Source organism: Mytilus trossulus, chromosome 10 (assembly GCF_036588685.1).
Source record: "Mytilus trossulus isolate FHL-02 chromosome 10, PNRI_Mtr1.1.1.hap1, whole genome shotgun sequence".
Taxonomy (NCBI): domain Eukaryota; kingdom Metazoa; phylum Mollusca; class Bivalvia; order Mytilida; family Mytilidae; genus Mytilus; species Mytilus trossulus.
Window position 1 is genome coordinate 23,019,367 of NC_086382.1, and position 22,944 is coordinate 23,042,310.

At 30.9% G+C, this 22,944-nt stretch overlaps 2 protein-coding genes across 3 annotated transcripts in view; one reads left to right on the plus strand and one right to left on the minus strand.

The window, feature by feature from the left end:
- Positions 1-5,268: 5,268 nt before the first annotated feature.
- Positions 5,269-15,794, minus strand: LOC134687070 (uncharacterized). 2 transcript variants are annotated; one of them, XM_063547038.1, is made up of 5 exons: positions 15,744-15,794; positions 12,772-12,853; positions 9,092-9,373; positions 6,897-6,917; positions 5,269-6,409 (listed from the first exon to the last, which is right to left on the minus strand). In XM_063547038.1, the coding sequence occupies exons 2-5, from the start codon at positions 12,824-12,826 to the stop codon at positions 6,327-6,329; spliced, it is 441 nt and encodes a 146-aa protein (XP_063403108.1). In that variant the 5' UTR covers positions 12,827-12,853; positions 15,744-15,794; the 3' UTR covers positions 5,269-6,326. The 2 variants fall into 2 exon arrangements, with proteins under 2 accessions (XP_063403108.1, XP_063403109.1); XM_063547039.1 differs by lacking the exon at positions 15,744-15,794 and adding an exon at positions 15,467-15,638.
- Positions 15,795-15,831: 37 nt separating this feature from the next.
- Positions 15,832-22,944, plus strand: part of LOC134687765 (B-cell receptor CD22-like) — a 28,232-nt gene continuing 21,119 nt past the window's right edge. Inside the window, exon 1 of the mRNA XM_063548223.1 lies at positions 15,832-15,921. Within this exon, the coding sequence (XP_063404293.1) occupies positions 15,861-15,921 (61 nt within the window). The 5' untranslated portion in view covers positions 15,832-15,860. The remainder of the gene's footprint in view (positions 15,922-22,944) is intronic.

Here is a 22,944-nt window from a genome sequence, read left to right on the forward strand (position 1 = left end):
GACAATCATACCACATCTTCTTTTTTTATATTAAAAACATCAAAACCTATAAGTGACAAAATGACTTTCTTAGACTTCAATGTCGTATGACGGGCGATGAATGCAGACTACAGTTCACTTGTTTATGATCTTAGTACTTACATCTCAGCTCCTTTGTTTTAACAGGGGTGATCTGAGCCGGATCACCCCTGCCAGATCACCCCAATTTGAGTTTCTTTGTTATGCATGATTTCCTTTGTTCCGGAATATTTATCAAAAATATAAAATATGATTAACACCTTTCTAATTAAAAAAATATGATGACCTCTATGTCTATTTGTTCCTGTTTGCGTTGGTTTGCTGTCCCATTTCAATGAAACGTGAACAAAAAGTAATTGTGAACAATAACAGATTAGTAAACAATTTGCATGTCAGTGTGTTCAATTCAAATGTATACCTTTCTTCAAAAAACAATGTGAGCATAAAATAAATTGACCGTAACAGTAGACCTAGCTTAGACCAACATTGCATAGGAGTTGTAATGGTTATAGTAGTCAATGAATAGATTTTGTGTAATAACTCAATCTCTTAGAATAGAATAAATAATGTTACCTATGTTAACTTTTTCGGAATTCAATTCTATTATCATACATATATGTATCATTTTATTATCAAATGAAAGAGATGAATATGCACTCATAGTACTCTAATGTGAAGTATATAAATACAAAAAAGAAAAAAAAGAAATTATAGCACATTTATTGATATCACACCGTAATATTAAAGAGACGGAGAAAGGGGAATAATACTAATGATATAAAGGTATCAGTTTCGACAATTTATCCTTGCACGTATAACATGAAGAAGTGCTTGAATCAACATTGCTCTACCAACACATATCATATCATACATATATGAAAAAACTAAATAAACCTTCAACACATATCGAAAACCTCGCAATTATTCATTTTGCTAAAAAAAGAAAGAAAATACTATAATATAAAAACAACTTATTCTGCAAGTCATGGTCTTAGTTGTTCAAGTCTCATCACACTAGATGTTAAGAATTATGACATGAACACCAGTTTCGGTATAGAACGAAATATTAAAACATGACTTATTGATCAACTGTCCGGAATTGAACAGGCAAACAGAATAACACAAAAAAATTGCATGCTTGCTGTAACTGAGAGCAAAGTCAAATAACTTAGTATAACGAATTGAAAGATTTTTTTTTGACTCAACAATATTTGTAGTTGAACTTGCCCGTATGCCTGTAGATAAAGAAAATTAAATGAAGTACACAAATGTAGTGAAGATCTAAATGGAATTAAGCGAAGAGGTCGTATTTTGAAAAAAACAAATATTATACACTCAATATGATAAACGAAGGCAACAGTAAAATAAAATATATAGCTGTTCGAAATTCATCAAACGATTGAGAAAAAACAAATCCGGGTTACTAAAATTAAACTAAAACTGAGGGAAACAAATCAACTATAAGAGGATAACAACGACACAACAGACACACTAAAATGCAACACACAAACAAAAACGAACTATAGAGAACAATAGCCATTTTCCTAGCTTGGTATAGGACATTTAAAGAAAAACTGTGGGTTAAACCTGATTTTGTTGCAAGCCAAACCTCCCTCTTTAATGGCAATGTTAAATATAACACTAAAATGACACCATTTAATGACAGGACTACAATACAAATAAATGAATGAACATACAGGACAGAGAAACATACAAATAAACAATACAATAGAACATTACGAAAGCAAAAAGCTATTAAAGTTATCAGGCTTAAAATCTAATAATGCTTGTTTCGTCTACATTAGACCCACATTGTACGCTCAGGTCAAAACAGCAAAGAATGGAAAACAAAGACCAAGAGCACTGATGTCCATATAGTTTCTAATGTTTGACAATGATATATATCTGTCAAAATGTTTATTCGAAATATACAGATGACACTCTGATGTTGTTGAAAGCCACCACTTAATCCAACCGAGGGACATAAACTATTTAAAAACGGAATTTGATCGCTGTGTTGAAAACCTTTTTATAACCTTGTGAAGTTTTCTCTTCTTTGGTTAGGTTGTTGTTTCTCTGAAACTATTTGCTTACTATTTATAATTTCAAAAAATAAAAAAATAAAGGTTTCCGGTGAATACTTTCATGGTCAAAAGCATTTAACAAAACTAAAAAGCAGGTTGGTAGAATTTTAGTATAGATTATAGTCTTATTTAATGTTAAATATCTAATCAGAAACACGGTTGTATTTTTTCATACATAGGCGATAATGCTAACATTGCCGTAATGTATAATAAAAACAAGAGCAAGACAGTTATGTGTGATATAACTTCGCACTCAATCATTTTGTTTTAGAAGTGTTGAGTTTCACAGTGGCATGCTTGTTTAAAGTATCTATGATAGCAATTGCGTTTTAATTCAAAATAAGGAAAATTAAGAAGCTTTTGCGAATAATTCTATAGAAAAATATTGCTATGTGTTTCAAAAATGTATCTTGTTTTAAAATATATACTGCTTCTATAAATAGACATAATAAATGGAAGAAACACACACATACATTCAACTAGAGCGCCACAACATTGACTTTTTCCTTGTAACTCGAGATCACACTATTATCAAGTATTTCCTACACATTCATAATTGAAAATGAATATTTGATTGCCGTCCGAAACCCACAGATGGTTAATGAACATATCGATGGACGCTAGTTTGTCAAGTCCGTTTCTTGCATCGAATAATGTTTTCTTTTACCTCAACAGTTTGTAAAGAACATATTCACTACGATGACGATAGTCTGATACTGTTATGTTGCAACCTTTATCGACGCACATTCCTTTACATTCAAAATTGCTATGCGGATTTAATTTCCGGTGTTGACCTGAATATCAATAATGTGGTAATTTTTATAAATTTTCTGTAAACGAAACTTTGAATTTTTCGAAAAACTAAAGATTTTCTTATGCCAGGCATAGATTAGCCGTGTTTGGCACAACTTTGTGGAATTTTGGGTCCTCAATGCTTGTTCTTGTTTGGCTTTATAAATATTTTTATTTGAGCGTCACTGGTGAGTCTTATGAAGACGAAACGGGCGTCTGGCGTACTAAATTATAATCCTGGTACTTGTAATACTATTTGCATCTTATAGCACTCTAGAATACAGGATAGATATTTTGTCAACACGATATAAGACACACACACCTGATTCCAAATGTTGTACGGAACATGGTCGCTTCCAATTACTTCTTGTAAAAAGCGAGCACTGAGTAACTATTCCATCTGTGTTCATCCAAAGTACCGTATAGCGGGTTATTTTCGCGGGGTGTAAATTTTCGCTTATTTTCGCGGATAGAACAAAATCGCCAAAATAAATTCCGACAATTTAAAAGTGTACATTCAAAGGTAATGTTAAAAATGTTGAATCCGCCAAAATAATAACCGCCAAAATTTTTCGTATACCTTATTCAATGAAAATCGCGAAATTTTACACCCGCGAAAATAACCCGCTATACGGTTTGTGGTTTTATATGAATTTGTTACACTCAGAGGAACATACCTTCATTTCAAAGAAGCTTTGAATAATATGGTTCAGATTATACTCGGGAAGCTTATTATCGGCTAAATTTGCACTCTTTGTTTTGTAAGTTATTGATGTATGATTTTTGTTCTTGTACAGATATTTGATAGCTTTCGAATTCATTACGTAACTCTAAAGTTTCTCAGCGATATCAATGTTTTGGTTCATTTCTTCTACACTAATTCTTATTTCACGCTTAAGACTTTCCTCGTTTTGAACAAGTTCTTTCTACTCATTCCAAACCTAATTGTGCAGTGAATTGAGATGTTCTGCATATTTGTGTTCAAGCAACAAGCAACACATCACAGTCCGAATAGCTCCATCGGCATTTTGCAATTGACCTAGTTCGTGTTTTTGGTGTAACTGGCCGATGCATTTAAAACACCCGAAGTCCATACAATCTTTGCAGAAGATTTGGTACACTTCTATTTTATGAAATCTACATCAAGATTGATGTCAAGAAATGATGTAGGCGATTTACCAGCCTCTTTTTTTCATCCGCTCTTACGGGAAGTTTAGTTTATTATACACACATGTCAACAGATATACACTACTGTATGGAAATAGTTCATTATTGATTTTAATTGATTTAAATATTTGAAACGAACTACGATGAACTGTATGCTAGATATAAATATAATTATCCTATTTTGTTATTAAACTGAAAGTAAAATGTTGACAAACGGTAGACCGAAAAAAAAAATGAAAGATGTAGAATCAGACCATAAAAGTTAAAGGTGGTTTATTTAGGGGAAATGTCACATTCGTATGTTATTTTGTAAACTATAATAACAAGTTTATATAAAGAAAAGGAAAAATGAATAAGGAGGAGAAGAGAAATATAAGTAAACATGAAGATGTGAATAACTTAAAAATGAAAATGGAAATGGGGAACGTGTCAAAGAGACTACAACCCGACCATGGAAACAACAACAGCAGAAGGTCACCAACAGGTCTTCAATGTAGCGGAAAATTCCCGCACCCGGAGGCGTCCTTCAGCTTGCCCCTAAACAAATATATACTAGTTCAGTGATAATGAACGCTATACTAATTTCAAAATTGTACACAAGAAACTAAAACAAAAAAAATACAAAACTAACAAAGGTCAGAGGCTCCTGACTTGGGACAGGCGCAAAAGCGGCGGGGTTAAACATGTTTATGAGATCTCAACCCTTCCCCTTTACCTCTCAGTTTTAAAAGCAAAGAACCTGAACCAAAAGTATAAGCGACATCTTGTAAAACAATAATACTGCGCAAGAAAGAAAAAAATAGGCGGAAAAAAAAGATCTTTCAACAGAAAAGTGGAAAGTCCTAATAATGGACTATTATTACAATTTATGATATGCGTGGTTAATGGACATATGGGTGAATAATTATGGTTCACAGAACTAAACAGACGTCCAATTTGACAAGTTATATTTCTTCAGTGATGCTTGAGGCTAAATTGTTGAAATGTTCATTCTTAGGCACCGGGTTTTTTTTTTAGATTATTGCATTTCAGAATGAAATATGCCACCGAAACTTTAATCCTTTTACAATGAGGTTTAAAGGTCTCCATTTTGATATGATTGAAAAAAAATACTACATAATAATAATTTGTTTATTTCTAATCATCTAATTAAAGACTTAAAATACACAGAAAAAATTTGGAATTATAAAATATCAGACATGTCAGAGTATATAAATATATATATGAAGAGACAAAAAACGTACTAATCACATATTGCAATAAACAATGATAAAATTGATTGTATATTTGATTAAATCAATCAAATGAAAATTATCATTTTGTTTTGTACATACTTATTGTTTGTTGATACATGTAGATTCAAATGATGTAATTGATTTTATAGAAAATGGTCTTTTACAATAATATATTATATTCTCTAGTCTATAACTTTGTTTTCCATCTCTCTATAAATGAATGAATGTTTAATATATGTAAGAAGTATATAAACTGCTTTCCTAACAAAGTTCATCGCGACTTGTTCAACACTTTAATTCTTTCTATTAATTCTATTAAAAAAAAATGTTTACATTAAATTTTTAACATCATTAATCCAAATTAATTTATTTTTTATATTAAATTATCTTAAAAATCCCACCTTGATAAAAAAAAATTGTATGACATTCTTTTGTTTTTGTTTTTGTCGGGTTTTAGTAGTGCCAACAAGTCATCCGTTTTGTAGTGTTTGATTGCTAAATGCATTATTATTGTGTTTTTCTGTCTTAGTGTCTATTAAGGGGTTTCATACAAATATACATATTACAGAAAGTAAAAAAAGTAGGCGCATACTTTTATTACGCATGGAATAATGGCACTTTTAATATTGACTTTAGTACAAAGTGCAAGAATAACGTTATTTTTATCATCGCACTCTGTGTTAAAAGAAATTTTATCCGGTTAAGAATATATTATAATATGAAATCGGATAAAAACACTTTTTTGACTTTTACAATTAATTGCAATATGTGTTCAGTTGGATGAAAAATGTCTTGTGCACTTCACTGATAAATTGACGCTGATGAACACGAATAGTGATCTCGCTGGTGCTTTAGATGACGTCATTGTATGATATTTTTGAATATGTCCATGATCTTAACAAATTGTAGACAGCATAATCAATGAACAAATTGCAAATCGTCGATAATACTGATGATATACATGTCATGAATATATTTTTTTTTTTATCCAGAATAGACTTTGCACTATAATGAATTGTCATGATGTGTGTCATATCAAGAGATTTATAGTGATACTGAATACCAATATAAATGGTATTTGAGAGCAAAGGTCTTTACCCATCCATAGAGCCACTGAAATCACAAATAATACAATAAATAATAATGACATGCCGTTTTCCTTTGAAAATTACTTTTTGTACACTACGTTTTGCATATTGAAAACTAATTGAAATTTTATTAAAGAAGTATAACTAATATTTGTTTTCCTCTTAGCTCAATCGGAACTTCGTAGTACATAATTAACTTTTGTATCACATGATAAGTACTTTGTTTTGTGGAGCTACACAATATTACATCTACAAACACACCTTTTTATTACTCCAACCGATGCTCCCTTTAACACGATTTATACAATTTTGTAAAAACTAAAGTAATGTGTTTACAAGTGTAAACCGCAATTTGCAACGTTACTGGTGTTTCAAATCTGGTTTCAAACACTGACTAGTTACAAAAACAAAATTACGTAAAAACTCAATAACTCTTCTGTTGAGATTATAACTTTCATTTTAAACTATTTTTTTATATGAAATTCAGCAATAAGATCTTATAACATATTTACCTGGCAGATCTGCAGATGAAACTGGAAAGGAAGAGTATAAGCCTAAATAAATACAAGCAATTTAAAATCCTTTTCAATAATATTTTACAATTAACATTCACATTCAAATCAAATCAGCTAGTATCTGTTATTTGTATTTCAAATCGAGAATACTTACATTATTATTTAAATAGTTATCAAAGGTACCAGGATTATAATTAAGTACGCCAGACGCGCGTTTCGTCTACATAAGACTCATCAGTAACGCTCATATAAAAATATTTATAAAGCAAAACAAGTACAAAGTTGAAGAGCATTATTTTGAGGACCCAACAATTTTCTTGAAAGCGCCTTTAAATTTCCCTATCTTCAACTAAAACCATATTTTCACTGCGATACCAGAATCGAGGTAAGTCAAATTACACACGCAGTAAGTCCTTACTTTTTTTTATTTTTTATCACAATACTTTGTGGTAAATTTTCGAACACTATATTCATGATATTTTTGATATTGTCGAATAATGAACACTCAGCACTAAAGTATAAGGCTAGTACTGTTGTAGGTTACTATTTGCAATAAGTTAGCATTACCTAGAGAACTAATTGTATTACATGTGTTGAACTTATCTTTCCACCTGCATGACATGACTCAAATTAATTAGTTGAAAATTCTAAATCCTACATTCGAAATAATAAGATTCTTCTTTTGTAAGCATTAAACCTTTCAATTTAAATTGTCAATTGATATGGATTTAAAAGCAATTACACGGTCCGAATTGTTTTTTTTCTTTCGGCATTATTCTATTTCTTGAATTTTGAAGAAGATAATTAACCGAAAAGAATGTTGACAAATTAGTCCGCTGGTTGCTGCTCACAACCATTTAAACGATGAGTGGCAAATTGTGACGTTGAAACCATCACGCAATCAATCATCTTACATACGCCATCATGAGTTAGTTGACCGTTATCAAATATCCATTTCACAGATGGTAGCGGATATTTTCCAATTGACGTCCCTATTTACCCTAATGTGACCTATCGAGTTCAACTTATTACGAGGTTTGTACTATTATGAGCAACACAATGAGTGCCAAATATGAGCAGAATCTACTTATCCTACCGAAGCACCTACGATCACCATAAGTTAGGAGATGGTGTTCGTACTGCTTAGTTCACACTTTTCTATGATGTTTTTGTGAACTGTTGTATCTCCGTTTAAATGTTTGTTTTTCCCCTTTTACTAAAGGCAACGTCATTTTATTTTCGACTCAAGACATTTGATTGACCCTTTAGTATCATTTGCCTTTTTTTTTTTACTACTGCTGCTATCTTTTATCAATATTATTTTCACATTTAATTTACATATAGTTTTGCAATACATGTATTTAATTTTGTCAATTTTTGGTAATTCATTTATTATTTATAACATACAAATCAAGAATTGAAGATAATCTTTTTAAATATTTTTGAACTGGCCAGATAATTGATTACTTGGGAAAGGGATTGTGTGACGGCATCAGCACTGTCATAGTTAGAATATAAAAACATGTTCTTTTGTTCCTAATACCTCATTACACTAGAAGCACGATTCCTCTACGACATCAGAAATTATGAAAATATTTGGAAGTCGTTTTACGATTATGGTGGTTGTGATAAGGTTGTAGTTAGAAAATATCATGGATGAGACCTGATTCGTAAAACACTTACTTACAAAGGACGATATGAAACGATAAAGTACCGGATTGTTTGTGGTTTAGGTAACCAAAGCATTATGGTTACCTCTAAATGTGCAAAGTAGTCCTTAAGCTGAGTGGTGGCTGTTACATGGTTATTAACTATATGACTGCCTTAAAGAATTCATATCATACCAGCACCACATTGTTGTGCTGATTTGTCGGGTGGAGCGAACACGAAACACTATGGGAGTACTTGCATTGTTTATTGATTCTATACTTTGGGCGTATGACTAGTCAGCTAAAAGAAGAGCAGAGTTGGTTCCCATGGGAGCCGATTGTTTGTTGAAAATTACGTCTACTTAAAATGAAAAAAAAAAAAATACCTAAAGACTGCTTTCATACCGTGGTTTTTCTGTCAATAGTTGAAATACTAAACGTTGTGAAGAATTATGGTTGACATGGATAAAAATTGATCCCATTTGCATCATTAAAAAAGAGATGAAAGAATGTTTTCGAATTTTACAACATTTTAATACTTACCTTGGGTCATTTGGTATGTTGCAGAACCAGAAGAGGGACTTTTACAGGTCCAAACAATGCCGATTTCTTTTTCACCAAATGGACTTATTGTAACATATATTCCTTTTGAACTGGAGGTAAATGTATAGGCACCAAGCGTCGGGTTTGAACAATATGTGCTTGTACATGACGTAAGGAAATCCGTTGTCCACCAGGATGCATGGTTAACAAAAGGTGAAAAAGTGCAGCTGAGTGTTAAGGAATTTTTGCCTCTAGCAGCTTTGATGTTGGCATTTGAAAATCCTTAAACGAGAACATAAATTTTGAGAAAAAGAATTTTTTTTAATTGTGTCAGGATCGTGTCATTAAAAGAAATACTCATTAATTCAAAAAGTATTCATGCATATGAACAAATATTTTGACTTTTCAGTGTGTTAATTTTGATGTATCATCTATTTCTTCATCAAAATATTATTTTTCACTCTCTATGACATTTCCAGGTTTATGAAGGTATAATGTTATTGTTAAAAAATGTGATTAAATATGACAGGTAGGTAAAATTTTGTTAACATACAAGTGTATATCTATTCTTAATATACAATCTGATTTTTTGTACCATTAGTTATCAAATATGATTTAAAGTCAAGATAAACAAAGGAACAAATTGAAATCGCAACATTCCCTATACCTTAAAGTCCTCACTTGAAAAAAATAAAAGTTTGGTAAAGCATTCAGTTTTTGGTTTCTTTTTATTAGTGTGCTTAACATGTAAAAAGATAAGTTAGGCAAATTTCAATCAGAACTCAAATGACGTAAAAGTAAGCAATTTTATGTCACGTACGGCCTTCAACATAAACAAAATCCATACCAAATGTCAAGCTATTATAAAAGTGCAAAACTATTCAATAAAAAAACGCTAACGGCCTGATTTATGTATAAAACGTTAACGAAAATAAAATGTGAAAACATCAAAAAAATTACAAAATTTCAGGAAAACAATCTTTTCTGTTGTAGAATAAAACTGCATTCAGTGAGAAATATTACAGTTTTTGAAAACTTAATATACTTTTGCTTATTTTAGGTGGTAATGGAGTCTAAAATAAAAATGATAGAATTTTTTCATACTTTGCCAACACGTAGTATCTATTGATATATGTTGAAAAATATAATAAAAATGATAGGTCACCGCGCATTTTCTCAAGCTACAGGACGTGACAAAATGACACATTTTGTATGGATTATACAGGAATAAACACCATTTTGGGATTAGAAACTAAACAAAATCATAGAATTGTTATATACTTGAGGAAAAGATAGCTTTCAGACAATGCTTTGAGAATATCAAAAGAAAGATATGGTCACCGTACGTTTTTCCCGGCTAAAATAAAATAGGAAAATTCCATGTAGATTCCTTCAGAAAACGCACTATTTTAAAGTTACCTCTCCTTACAATGTCAATTAAAAAAAAAAACCAACCAAAATTAATCAACATTTGCAAAAATATTAATATTTATAAGTTATATTCTTATAAATTGGTTCTTTTAAATGAAAATTCACATTAATTATCTGCATTTCTGCATCAAATTTTGCTGACTTGATAGAAAATCTGGACCTTTGGTTCTCTATTTTTTTACAATCCAAGATAGAGGAAGACACCCATAACAGCTCAACTTCAGACTGTTTCCATACGAGAAGAAGATGTATCTCTTCGCATGAGTGTTAATATATAACATCCATTTGTTCAAATGAAAGAAAATAGAGTATGAATTTTACAAACGGAATATTGCAGATGTTCATGATAATTTCAGTATTTGGAACATCCGCGTATCGTCATGACTATCTGCATATATACTTATAAAGTACAACCGTACTCGTATCGTCATGACTATCTGAGTTCATACTGATAAAGTACAACCGTACGCGTATCGATATGACTATCTACATATATACTGATATAGTACAACCGTACGCGTATCGTCATGACTATCTGCGAATATACTGATATAGAACAACCATACGCGTATCGTCATGACTATCTGCGTATATTCTGATAAAGTACACCCATACGCCTATCGTCATGACTATCTGCGTATATACTGGTTAAGTACAGCCATACGCGTATCGTCACGACTATCTGCGTATATACTGATAAAGTACAACCATACGCATATCGTCATGCATATCTGCGTATATATTAATAAAGTACAACCATACGTGTATGGTCAGGGTATCAGGGTATTCAACATGAACATGATCAACGTTTAAAAGGTGTTTTATAAAGATAAAATATGGAGCCTTTCAATCACATTGTTTTATGATTAATATATTCAAGTGAAAATAACTAACAAGTAAGAATTATGGCGAATATATTTTTCATTATCGAAAAACAAACTGTCGGCTTTGGCGTAAAAAAACAAGAAATATCTTATTTCAGTGAAATAAATCAAATGCATAACTCCCAAGAAATTTGATCAATGAGTCCTTTTTCGTTATTCATTTTGATATTTAATTTCTTTTGTATAGAATGAAACTTTCTTTTAAATTATGTTTCTTTATGAATGTTTTTTGTCATTTTTTTTTAAGACAATTGTACATTTTCAAGGGCATAAAACGAAAAACAAAAAACAAAATAAACTAAGGGAAAAATTCAAAACGGAATGTCAAAAACTCAAACACATCAAACGAATGGAATCAAGTCTGATATTTTTGACGTGGTACAGGCATTTCCTTTTTTAGAAAATGGTTTTTATAGCTAGCTAAACATCTGACTTGTTTGACAGTTGCATATAATTTCATTTCGGATCAGTTGAACAACAAAATGAAGTCGAAATTTCAAGATTCAGGAAAAAAACAATATGCAATGATTTTTAACCAAATGAATGATACAGTTTACAATATAGTTAATATGGCGTAATAATCAACAACATGAAGCTGTAAAAATCATGGGTAAACAGGATTATATTGATGATCAAAATAAAAAAAGTCTGAGGAGAGTCGGAATATTGCTATATTTTGCCCACAACACACAAAGACAATTATCCAGGTAGACCAATTGCTATCATACAGGAAAAATATCAGAATTTGTTAACTTTGTTGTTGTTGTGCTCGACGTAACCTCTTTCTTAAATTCTTCATTCTGATGGTATCAAAGCCTGTAGACAGGTCTTAAACTCTCAAATCATTTTACATCCACCAACTGCATAACAAGCTTTGGAATTGAGAAACATTCACTTTATATTCAATTGTGAACAAAATCTCAAAGTTATGTAGCAGCAATAGGAAAAAAGATCGAATGTAAATATTTTATGGATTAATTCAAACAACAAGATCTCAATTATTCTCTTGATATTCACATTAAATGGGATAATACTAAACAGGAACTCAGCATAAAGTCAACATCCAAAAAATATTTCTCTAGATGATATTCATCTATGACATCTCTCAGTCTAAGGTTATATGTTTTGACACTGCTCGAATGTATTCCTTTTGTCAGAGGAACAATCTTTTAAAGATCTTACTGGTCGGTGACTGATCGATAATTGATTATTGACTGATTGATTAATGATTGTTGACTGTTTGATAATGGCTTACTGGTCGCTTATTCACTTGAATCTAAGAGTGAACGGACTGTAAAATTACGAAGGATGGATTTCACTAACTTTAAATGTTCTTATTTCTTCGATCTTATTTTATAAACTTACCTTTAATATGTAGTGTGATAATCATAAAGATAACTAAACTGGCGAACAAATTCATTTTCTCCTTTCTTTTATAAACCTAAAACTATACATATGAGACAGACTATTCAACAACAGTTATGAATAAATAGTCCCTTTCTTAAAAACGTATTATTCTACCGGTTCACTGTCTCCACAATAGATGAATTCGGAAAACACCTTGTTACAATGCCAATGTTTTGTTCTTTTGCCACATGAGCTATCAGTCGTTTAATGGTGACACCAAAAGAAAACTATTTACTTTAAACTCTTAAATAGAAATTGGAAATAGAACTTACAACACAAATTTTTAAAGAAAAAACTACGTCAAGCATAGTTCACATACCAATACAAGAAACAAACTAAAAATTGAAGTTCCATTTCTTAAGGAATCTCAAACATATATCACAAGCTATTAATTCTTAAGATCTTATTTCCTTATGAAGCTAATCTCGTAGTCTATATAACCTTGGTTTTCATTTCTTGCAAATGCTGAAGTTTGAGGTTTGTAGTTTTTATCGAATGGCACCGAGAGAAAGTTATTTTCATGAATGCACAATTAAGATGTGATGAGTACATGTCTTGGTTCAACTTCAACACACAAATGCATTTTCTCTATTCCTCATCCTTAGGTACCAGTTATCCTATTTTTAGTTTACTTAGTGTGTCTTAACAATGTCAGTGTACGTTATTTAGAAACAGTTGTCGTAGATGATATCTGAAGTTGCTTGTACTACAATGTTTTCCTCTATTACACGATCACCTCTTTAATATATCTCTTTCAAAAAAAACTTTTAACGGTGCCAGATCAAAAGACTTTCCCTAAAAACCCGAGGTTGAGGTTTGTGTATTTTAGTCTTTTGTTCTCTATGAATTATTTTGTGTATTTTATGTCGACGTCATTCAATTAATGCCATGGCAATGTTGGTTTGTATCGGTTTATGATTTTAAATGTCCCTTGATACCTTTTAACTGTACACTGACGAATCAGTGCAGACTGATTTGCTATACAATATTCCTTATAAGAAATTTTTATATACTTTACAATGAAATAATGGATATCTTGTCACTGCTTTATAATGAGTATATTCTACAATAAACAAATTAAAATGACAGTAGAATGCACTATTCATTTATAAACATGATGCAAGAAGAGTTTCCAATGAGTCATGCTTTAATAAATCTATTACGCTTGTTAAAACACCCTACAAACGAATTCGAACTAAAAATATGCCTTCAAAGGTAACTTCCCGGTCGATTCTTTTCAAGTCATCGACATTTAAAAAGAATTACCAACGTGAAGATTTGGACATATATATTGCACATAATAAAGAGTACTTACCGTCGTATGATTTAATCAAAATGATGAATATGTGTCACATTCTAAAATTATTACGCACTATAAAAGGCATGCACATAGACTTTCTTTTACAGGAATTGCATTAAAAAAAAAGTAAAATCACAAAAAACTGAACTCCGAGAAAAATTCAAAAGGGAAAATCCCTAAAACAAATGGCAAAATAAAAATATAAAACACATCAAACGAATGGACAACAACTGTGATATTCCTGACTGGGTACAGCTAGGCATTTTCTTTTGTAGAACATTTTGGATTGAACCTGGTTTTATAGCGCTAAACCGCTCAACTGTATGACAGTCGAAAATAGGGTAACAGTAGTCATAACAGTGTCACAATGGCAATCAGAACAAAAAAAAAATTTAACAAAGGAGCAGAAAAGGCGTATATATCAAATTTATATCACTTTATTTTTTTAACTTCAATGTTTACTTATTTTAGTATTTCATTTATGTATGTTAAATCAACCAACAAAGGATTGCATTAATTAAAGTCCTGTGACCAAATTGCTTGATCAACATCAACGCTGGTGTAGAATCGCTTGTTCGACGCAAGAATGTAAACGTTACACAGGTATATTTTTTAAATAATTTTGTCGTTCAAAGTATTCAAAAATTATAAAAGAGCAAAAACATAATGGTGGGATGTTTAGTAGATCTAGAGCAACGATATATGTAGGAACGAAACACAAAAAGTTATTTAGATGATTAACGACGTTAGTACTCAGATTCTATCCACCAAGACCAGCATGCGCTGTTTGTGAAGTTGATACTGAATATTTATCAAGAAGGTCTTGGTACCTTCCGATGAACTTTTTTAGAAAAAAGAAAAGACGTTCTTTTACATACCCCTGGGTCATCAACTTTTTGCTCAGACACTGATAATGTTTAACAAAGTCTGAGTGGAGCTGCAAGTTCTTGAATACCGAATAAGTTGGGAAATGCATATCCCATATGTAGATGAAGTTGGTATATTGCTTTTAAGGTGGGGAGAAATTGATAATTTCAAGATTAAAATCGTCTCGTTTGTCATAGATTCTGAGTGACAGTGTCTTTTTTATTATTATTATCTAGTTTTTACGACGTTGACCTGGACATTCAGTTATCAGGTGTTTTGATACTGCGGACACTGGCAATGTCTGATTTTAGAACTTTTTGTGAAAAACGTAAGGTCTTTTTGGTTAGGAAAACATTAAGACTAAACAACAGTATGATATCCAGTCACTAGCAGTTGATGTGAGTAAGAGTCATATAAGACTAATATTATGAAGATTTAAAAATGTGTGTATTGATTATCACTTTTCCTGTGAATTTTTTTACTTACCGTGCTTTTTTGTTCTCACTTTTTCGCCAAAATCACCTACTGTATATGTTTGTTTCAGGTTAAGATGCAAACCAAATAGTATTGTATAATTTTTGACTCCTCCCACTGATACAGATATTAATTTTGGTTTTTAGTATTCATTCACAATATATTTGAAGGTAGTGTAAAATGGTATTGTAAGCTTCTTATAGCGTTTCCTTATAAAAGCTATAGGAAATTAAGTAAAAATATAAACAAAACTTAAAAAAATTGAAAAAAAAGTAAATCATCAACTTACATTATCGACAACTTTTCCATGTATCATTTGATATAAATAAAACACTCAAACAGAAGTGCGCATGTGTTGTTTGTATTTTTGAAGTGATATCATACTTAACTACTAGTCATCGTAAAAATGTCTGCAAAAGTGATCATGGTGGTGATACATGTGTTGTCCTCTTCTACAATGGCACTAGGTATGTTATCTAACTAATAAAGGGAATTGAATTTCATTGTACAGCTGTAGGTGATAAGTACGTTCAGTGTGGAAAGATAGGGATGAATGCCAGCTTTCATCAAACAAAATTTATACGTACTTTCGTTTTAATGGACTCTATGCATTCATTTTAACCTTATATAAAGGACTGCTGCAGTTATTGTATGTATCAGTAGACTTTGAAAATTTCAGATATTTTTCAATAATTTACAAAAAGGACAAAAATTACGAAAGAGATTTTAAAAAGTGGAAAAGAAACCAAAGATGAAAGCATTAAAACAACAAAAATATAAACAACAGCTTGCTAAAAAAACTACATTGAAAGATTGTCCTATTTGAACGTAGTTATATTTTTTGAAAAACTGTCAAAACTATTGATGCGTCAATATACAGTTCTTTTAAAGTATTTTTTCCATTTTTACATAAATACGATTATTGCAATGATCAGTAAACAAATGCAAATCCAGGATTGTGAAAGTAGGTGCCTCAGCGAGACAACTAATGAGACTTGATAAGAGTATATGCATTAAACTTTAATGAGTTTCTAAAACCAGAAGAACGCATAAATTCGACTCTCGTAGACCATTCTGCATTGTTTAAATACAATATTTCCCGCTCTGATTTTTTGAAGATCCTCTAAATAAGATATTGTTTTTCTGATACAATTTGGCATACATTCTTATATACAGTGAAATTAAATGACATCTTGCGTAGAAACAATACATTTTACTGAAAGTGATCAACAAACGCATGGTTGCTACTTTAATAAACCTCAATGATCCACAAAACTAAGACAGCTTTAAAAGTTAATTCACACCAGCATTGCACCATTGAAATATGCGACTTCAGGATTTAGTAAAAGAAATTCACTTGTACTCATAAAAATGTATACTTATCTCTTATTGATGTTTTCTCATTTCTACGTGAGCTCTGATATATTAGGTCGATAGCATTCCACTGTGTAAACATAGATTTAATACACATAATAACTTTGGTTTTATCACTTTTTCGGTCTTTGCTCTAGACAAGGTATTAGTCCATAGATTACCTTATTTTGATCTTCGGTGAATTGTCATAATGAAAACATCTTTAAAATTTGTCAATATCGGATTTCATTACCATCACTTTTTATGAGTGATCAACTATAGTCATTCCAACAAATATACTAAGCGATATATAATGACAATTTAATCCCGAATCTTACACACACTAATTTTCTGCACTATCTTCAACACCTCTATTTAAAATAAGATCATGATATCTTATAAGTTTATTTCATTCTTCTGATTCCATTTTGTCGATGTTTATCGAATAGTAAATACTTCCTAATTTTCTTAATCATAAAGAAAAGCATTGCTACTTATATCCCGTATTTTAAAGTTTTTACTCGTGTACATAATGTTCGATTGTACTTAATGCAGTTCAATTTATTAAATTAAGTCTTCTAAAGTGATATAAATGTATCCTGAAGAGAACATAGCAAAACAATCTTTTGGAAAACATTAAACTTTAAATGTAATAAAAACTTGATGAATACATGATAGATTATTTCAATTATTCATGATACTTATAACTTAATCGTTACCTATAGAAAGTCACTGAGATAGAACATTTTGCTGAATTATATCAAATATTTATTCTTTAGACCTATGAGTACGGTACATGTAGTATGTAATAATAAGAGGAGTCGTTGTATGGCCATATTTAATGTATTTCACTAATCTAAAAATATCTTTTAAATCAGTCGATGTATTTATATATGATCATTCTACGTAGTAATATCAAAATTTGTTTTTCTCAATGGTTAATTTCATGCACTATAGAGTAAATAAAGAATATAGCTATTGAAAATTATACCGATGCAATACAAAACTACATGAATCCCCACATAAAATTAGGTCTATTTTGTTGTATTTGCTTTTGCTAGTACTCTAGATAAAGTATAAATAATAAACATTGTATGTGTGCACAATAAGTTGATAATGTTGATATTGAACTTAAAACATTAAACATAATAAAATCTTATACAGTATGGGATGTTGAAATAATTGCTTAAGTGAAAAGGATTACATGTACACCGCAATATCTACGACTTTAAAGGCAAAATGAATATAGTAAATTATAAGGTCAATAAATTCAAATTGATTATATATTTTATCATCTAAGATTTAAAACATTAAAATCATACAAAATATAGCTACATAATAGATGAAAATATATATATTCTTGTACATTGAATATCGAAGAAGATTGCATTTGCTACATTGTTTCCAGATTGTACATACAGTTTCATCATCAGATATATGTCAATTATTCTATACATATATATACATGATATATAGGCACTTATGTATGCATAACTAATATATAACCAGTCTGAAAGCGTACAACATCCCCAAAAAATAACAATAAAATGAACAAATATTGGATATTTGGGATAACAGATATTCTTTATCAGTATGCTCACATTGTAAACTGAATCGTATCAATCAATTCTGGTTATAAAACTACATGTTTAACAATCTTGACATCTATAGGACTTTTTCACAAATAATTTTCAATATATCATTTGTATGGATGGAAAGTAGTTTAACTGCTGTATCATCAAATTTTCAACACTGAGGTTTTGAATTCATATCTCGCACATGGCAGTGCTCACGACTTCAACCTTCATTGACAATTATTGTTATTTTTCTTGTCGAAGGTCAGGGATTCTTTCCGGGAACTCCGCTCCTTAACCGACTGACCGTAGTTAAAGCGTCTGATAACACTGATTAAACAATTACGACGTCCTTTTACTTTTTAAAGTTTTTTTTTAAGTAAAATGCAAAAATCAGTTTTCCGATACACAATACTCTTCAACTTTTATTAAGTGAGAACAAAATATTCTCCTGATAACTCCATGCAGCCTCATTATCTTTAAACAGTGTCTGTACCAAGTCAGTTATATGCCAATTGTTTATTAGTTGTTGGTAGGAGTCAAAAGTTTAGCTTTTAGTTATAAAAGATTGAATTATTTAAAATCCTATTATCCGCCAGGTTAGATTGTTCTAGTTGTATGAGCACAATAGTTGAAAAATTTTGGTTTCTGAAGTTGTTTGACGTCATGGTTAATTGAGACTACAGACTGATTTGATTTGAGCGTGACTGATGAGTCTTAGGGGTACGAAACTCATTTCAGGTAATTATAGGTGAGTGACATTTTCAGAAAAGATGCTTAGTTAGTGACTTAAATGCACCCACCTAACACACAGCTGCACTTTTTACATGTTATAGTATAATATCTGAACTTCCATTTTTGGTCGGTCGTAAAAACATCGTGCGGTGCAATTTTTGTAAAAAATTAATTAAAATCGAGAAATAATTCCATATTGAAAAATGACCAACAGTGTTGAAGCGTGAAAAATAACATGTGGCTTTATTTTCTGTTGTCACAATGCAAAAATTATGTACGTTTAACATGTCAATGTATAAAAAATACTTTTCAAAATAAAAGATGTAATTTTTGCCAAACAAACACATTTTTGTCACATTTTTATAAAAAAAAGAGTGGCAATTTTCATATTGTTTTTACATTTCTAAGATATTTTCGGCTTGAAACCCAAATTAATGATGTTCGTATTATTCAAAATTTCATTACTTGTTTAATACATATCGTTATCACTGTATTATTCTGGATTCTTTACACTTTAACACACTCCCCCTTTTCAATCAAATTTCCGAAATCGCTTTCTCTGTTAATTTCCCTCATGTTAACGAACCTAAACGCTTCGAAAAAGAGTATGAAAACCATGAAAGCAAATTTTTTATACAATCATTACGCAAAGTATAAAAAAAAATCAAAGGAACAAAGGAACATATTGAAGCTGAGATGTCAACGTTTTTTCTTGGTAGAAAACAAATATCTTATTATTCATATAGTCAAATTGCACTTACAAAAGGCAGAGATTGTGAATAACTATTGAAAAATACTTCTTTCTTAATTGAATCAATGCACATTTTAGTTTTGCAACTAAAAGTACGCAAAAATGTTTCAAATCTGATATTTTCCCCATGAACTTGAACGTGAGATACTGTATGTCAAACTTTTAAATTTCCTACCGTTTTAACCATCGCATACGGTAAACTTATTGATGGTCCAAATTTGGCCAGTATTTTAAAGGAAGCATAGTGTATGTGCTAGAGCCACGTCAAGAGCCTGTACGTTGACATGCTATAAATACTTTAATATATTGGGAAACTATTCATTCAGTTGACAAATTTTAAATATTTGAAATACAATAAATGTTCTACATCAGGCGTATATATTACCTAAGCCGTATTTTTAAATAGGATTATGTGTTTTTAAATATTCTTCGATGTTTTACTTGGTTCGAGCGTCACCGATGAGTCTTATGTAGACGAAACGCGCGTCCAACGTAAACAATCGATCATATGCCTGATATCTTTCAAATTGATTTTTTTATTTATTATGGTTGTCGTTAGTTGCTTTTTATGATTTTTGTTTTTGTCTGTAGTTTTGAGCATTACTTAAGCTTTTGGGTATCTTATTATACAGTGTTGGCTATTGCTTCTTGTTTAAGGCCATACGATAAGCTATAGTTGTTTACCTCAAAGCATTTTGTCTCTGGTATACAAAGTATTGTGTCCTTTTAATCATACTTATCAAAGGTACCGGGCTTATAATATGATATCTTCAGGCTTCTTATTCTAAATACGGATTAACAATCTATAAGGAGTAATGTCAGAGGGTCAACGATGACCTGACACTTCGTTGTTTTCTAGACTTGGAACAACTGTGTGCTGTTTACGAGTTATATAACCAGTGGAAATTACGGTTGGCGATGCACCATGTTTATTGTTCATGTATAGTTTTTTTATTGAATATGTGTACCTTTACCAGCAGTTCATGCTCTTACAGGTTCTAACAGCTAATCATCCATCTTTGTTCTTAAGAAAACTATCTGTTAACGCTTTCGAAATCATCAATAGATTGCGGGTCTTTCACAAATTAAACATTATTTGGCCCAAAAATTACTGCAAATTGAAAAGTTATCACACATATTTTTAAATTACCGAAAACTTGACTAAGGTATAAGGTACTAAGAAAAACAAAACAAATTTGACATGGAACAAGTTACTATGGCATCAAATCATCACCAAATTTGCATATTTTGTTAAATTTCGTGATTTTCCTTGTTTTTTCATCAAATTTTAAGTATATTTTAGATTGAAAAAGTATGTGCGCACCCAAGAAACAACTTTATATTTTGTGATATTATGCCAATAGTTATAATAAAGCTTCTGTTAAATTATTTTGTTGTTTCTCGGCTGCGCAGGATGTTTCCTCAACGGAAAAAATGATAGAAAACTGCATAAATTCTGTATTTTTCATCGTTTTTGTGAAAACAGTACATATAATGACGTAATTGTGACGTCATCAGATAAAAATCTGTCTGTTTTTAATTTATATTTCTTGACCCTATGCATTTCTAAACATTATGTGCCAATTTGAAAAGGTTATCAAACATTTTATTTTCTTGGGCCAAAACTAGGCCTCAATGCCCCTACTCCTTTAATTGACACGTAATTGGTGCTACAAGAAAACTCTAAAGAGTCCGAAACCAAACATAAGTATGTATAAGTCTAATCACGACGATTTGAGCAAGCTACATATCGGACTTCCAACCAAAAAGATTGCCATCATGTCACACATACCACCAAGTGTACCATCATTCAAACAACATGTTGTGAAATCTAGCAAACAAAGACATGGCGTCATATTACAAACAAAAATGGCAGTAGGTTTACCCAAGTATGATTACGGATGTCAACAAGACCCCGGTCCTGTTAAGTGGTCTTAAGATGTCATATTTTCGTTAGGATATGATAAATTTGTTCTTGCGAAGGAAAAGTATATACATTAGAATACTTGTGTATGTACTGAAATTATTGTAAGCGAAGTATCAGGAATTGTTCCAGTAAAGCAAAAGCTTCACAGGCTCAGTTTTAAAATATGAATTTCGACTGTCTTATATTGTTAAAAATCACAAAATTGAAAATTGCATTATTTGTAATAAATCAGATTTTTTTCGTTTTTTTTAAAGAAATAAATTATTCACAAAAACTCCCCCAGAATGACAAAAAAACAATATATAGGTTTAGCCGAATTAACCCCCCGCAAATTCATATTAGTTGATAAATATCTACATGTATATATATTTGAGTCTTGAATACGGGTAGGAAATAAATGTTTTAACTGCAGTCTTAATAAAAAAAAACGTTAAGAAATTAAAGTGTTCGTAAAAGAGGGACGAAAGATACCAAGGGACATAGAAAACTGAAGAATAAGCAACACGAACCCAATCAAAAAACTAGTTGTGATCTCAGATGCTCCGGAAGGGTAAGCAGATACTGCTCTACATGCGGCACCCGTCGTGTTGCTTATGTAATTACAAATCCGGTAAATAGTATAATTCGGTAGGTCACATTCATGACACGGGCTGTTAACAAACAGGAAACTATTGTCACTGTTGATTTGACAAAGACGTCTACTTTTTACTCTCTTTATTGCGTTGTTTTCTCTCCCTTTTACTCGTCCAACTTACAAATATTTCATCATATTTTCTTTTTATTTTGGATGGCACACCATCAATTATAATAAATATTAACACATTTAAGGTCAAATAGTTGTTAATATACGTCTTTTTTGTAGAAAATACCGTTTTACCATAACAGAGTGAAAACGTCAAAATGACGTTAATTATCACCAGACCATAAACGATATGCAAGTACATGTAAGAGTCAGAGAGACGTTATCATAGTATCGTGTAAAGTAAATTTTTTAATTGACTATATTACCAGCTGCTACAAATAAGTGAATAGTACTACAAAAGTGTTATTCTTTCATTTTTTTATGAATGACCTTTGACCCCAATTAAACAAAAATTGCACCATATTTCACTTTTACGACCAAGAAAAATGGAATCTACACATGTTTTCC

Excerpts from the sequence above, each read along its gene's own strand:
- LOC134687070 (XM_063547038.1), bottom strand. The coding sequence starts at position 12,826 with ATGAATTTGTTCGCCAGTTTAGTTATCTTTATGATTATCACACTACAT. Across the intron at positions 6,918-9,091 it reads AACATACCAAATGACCCAAG|TTTCATCTGCAGATCTGCCA; the intron begins GTAAGTATTAAA and ends CTTCCTTTCCAG. Across the intron at positions 6,410-6,896 it reads TTCATCTGCAGATCTGCCAG|TGGCTCTATGGATGGGTAAA; the intron begins GTAAATATGTTA and ends TTGTGATTTCAG.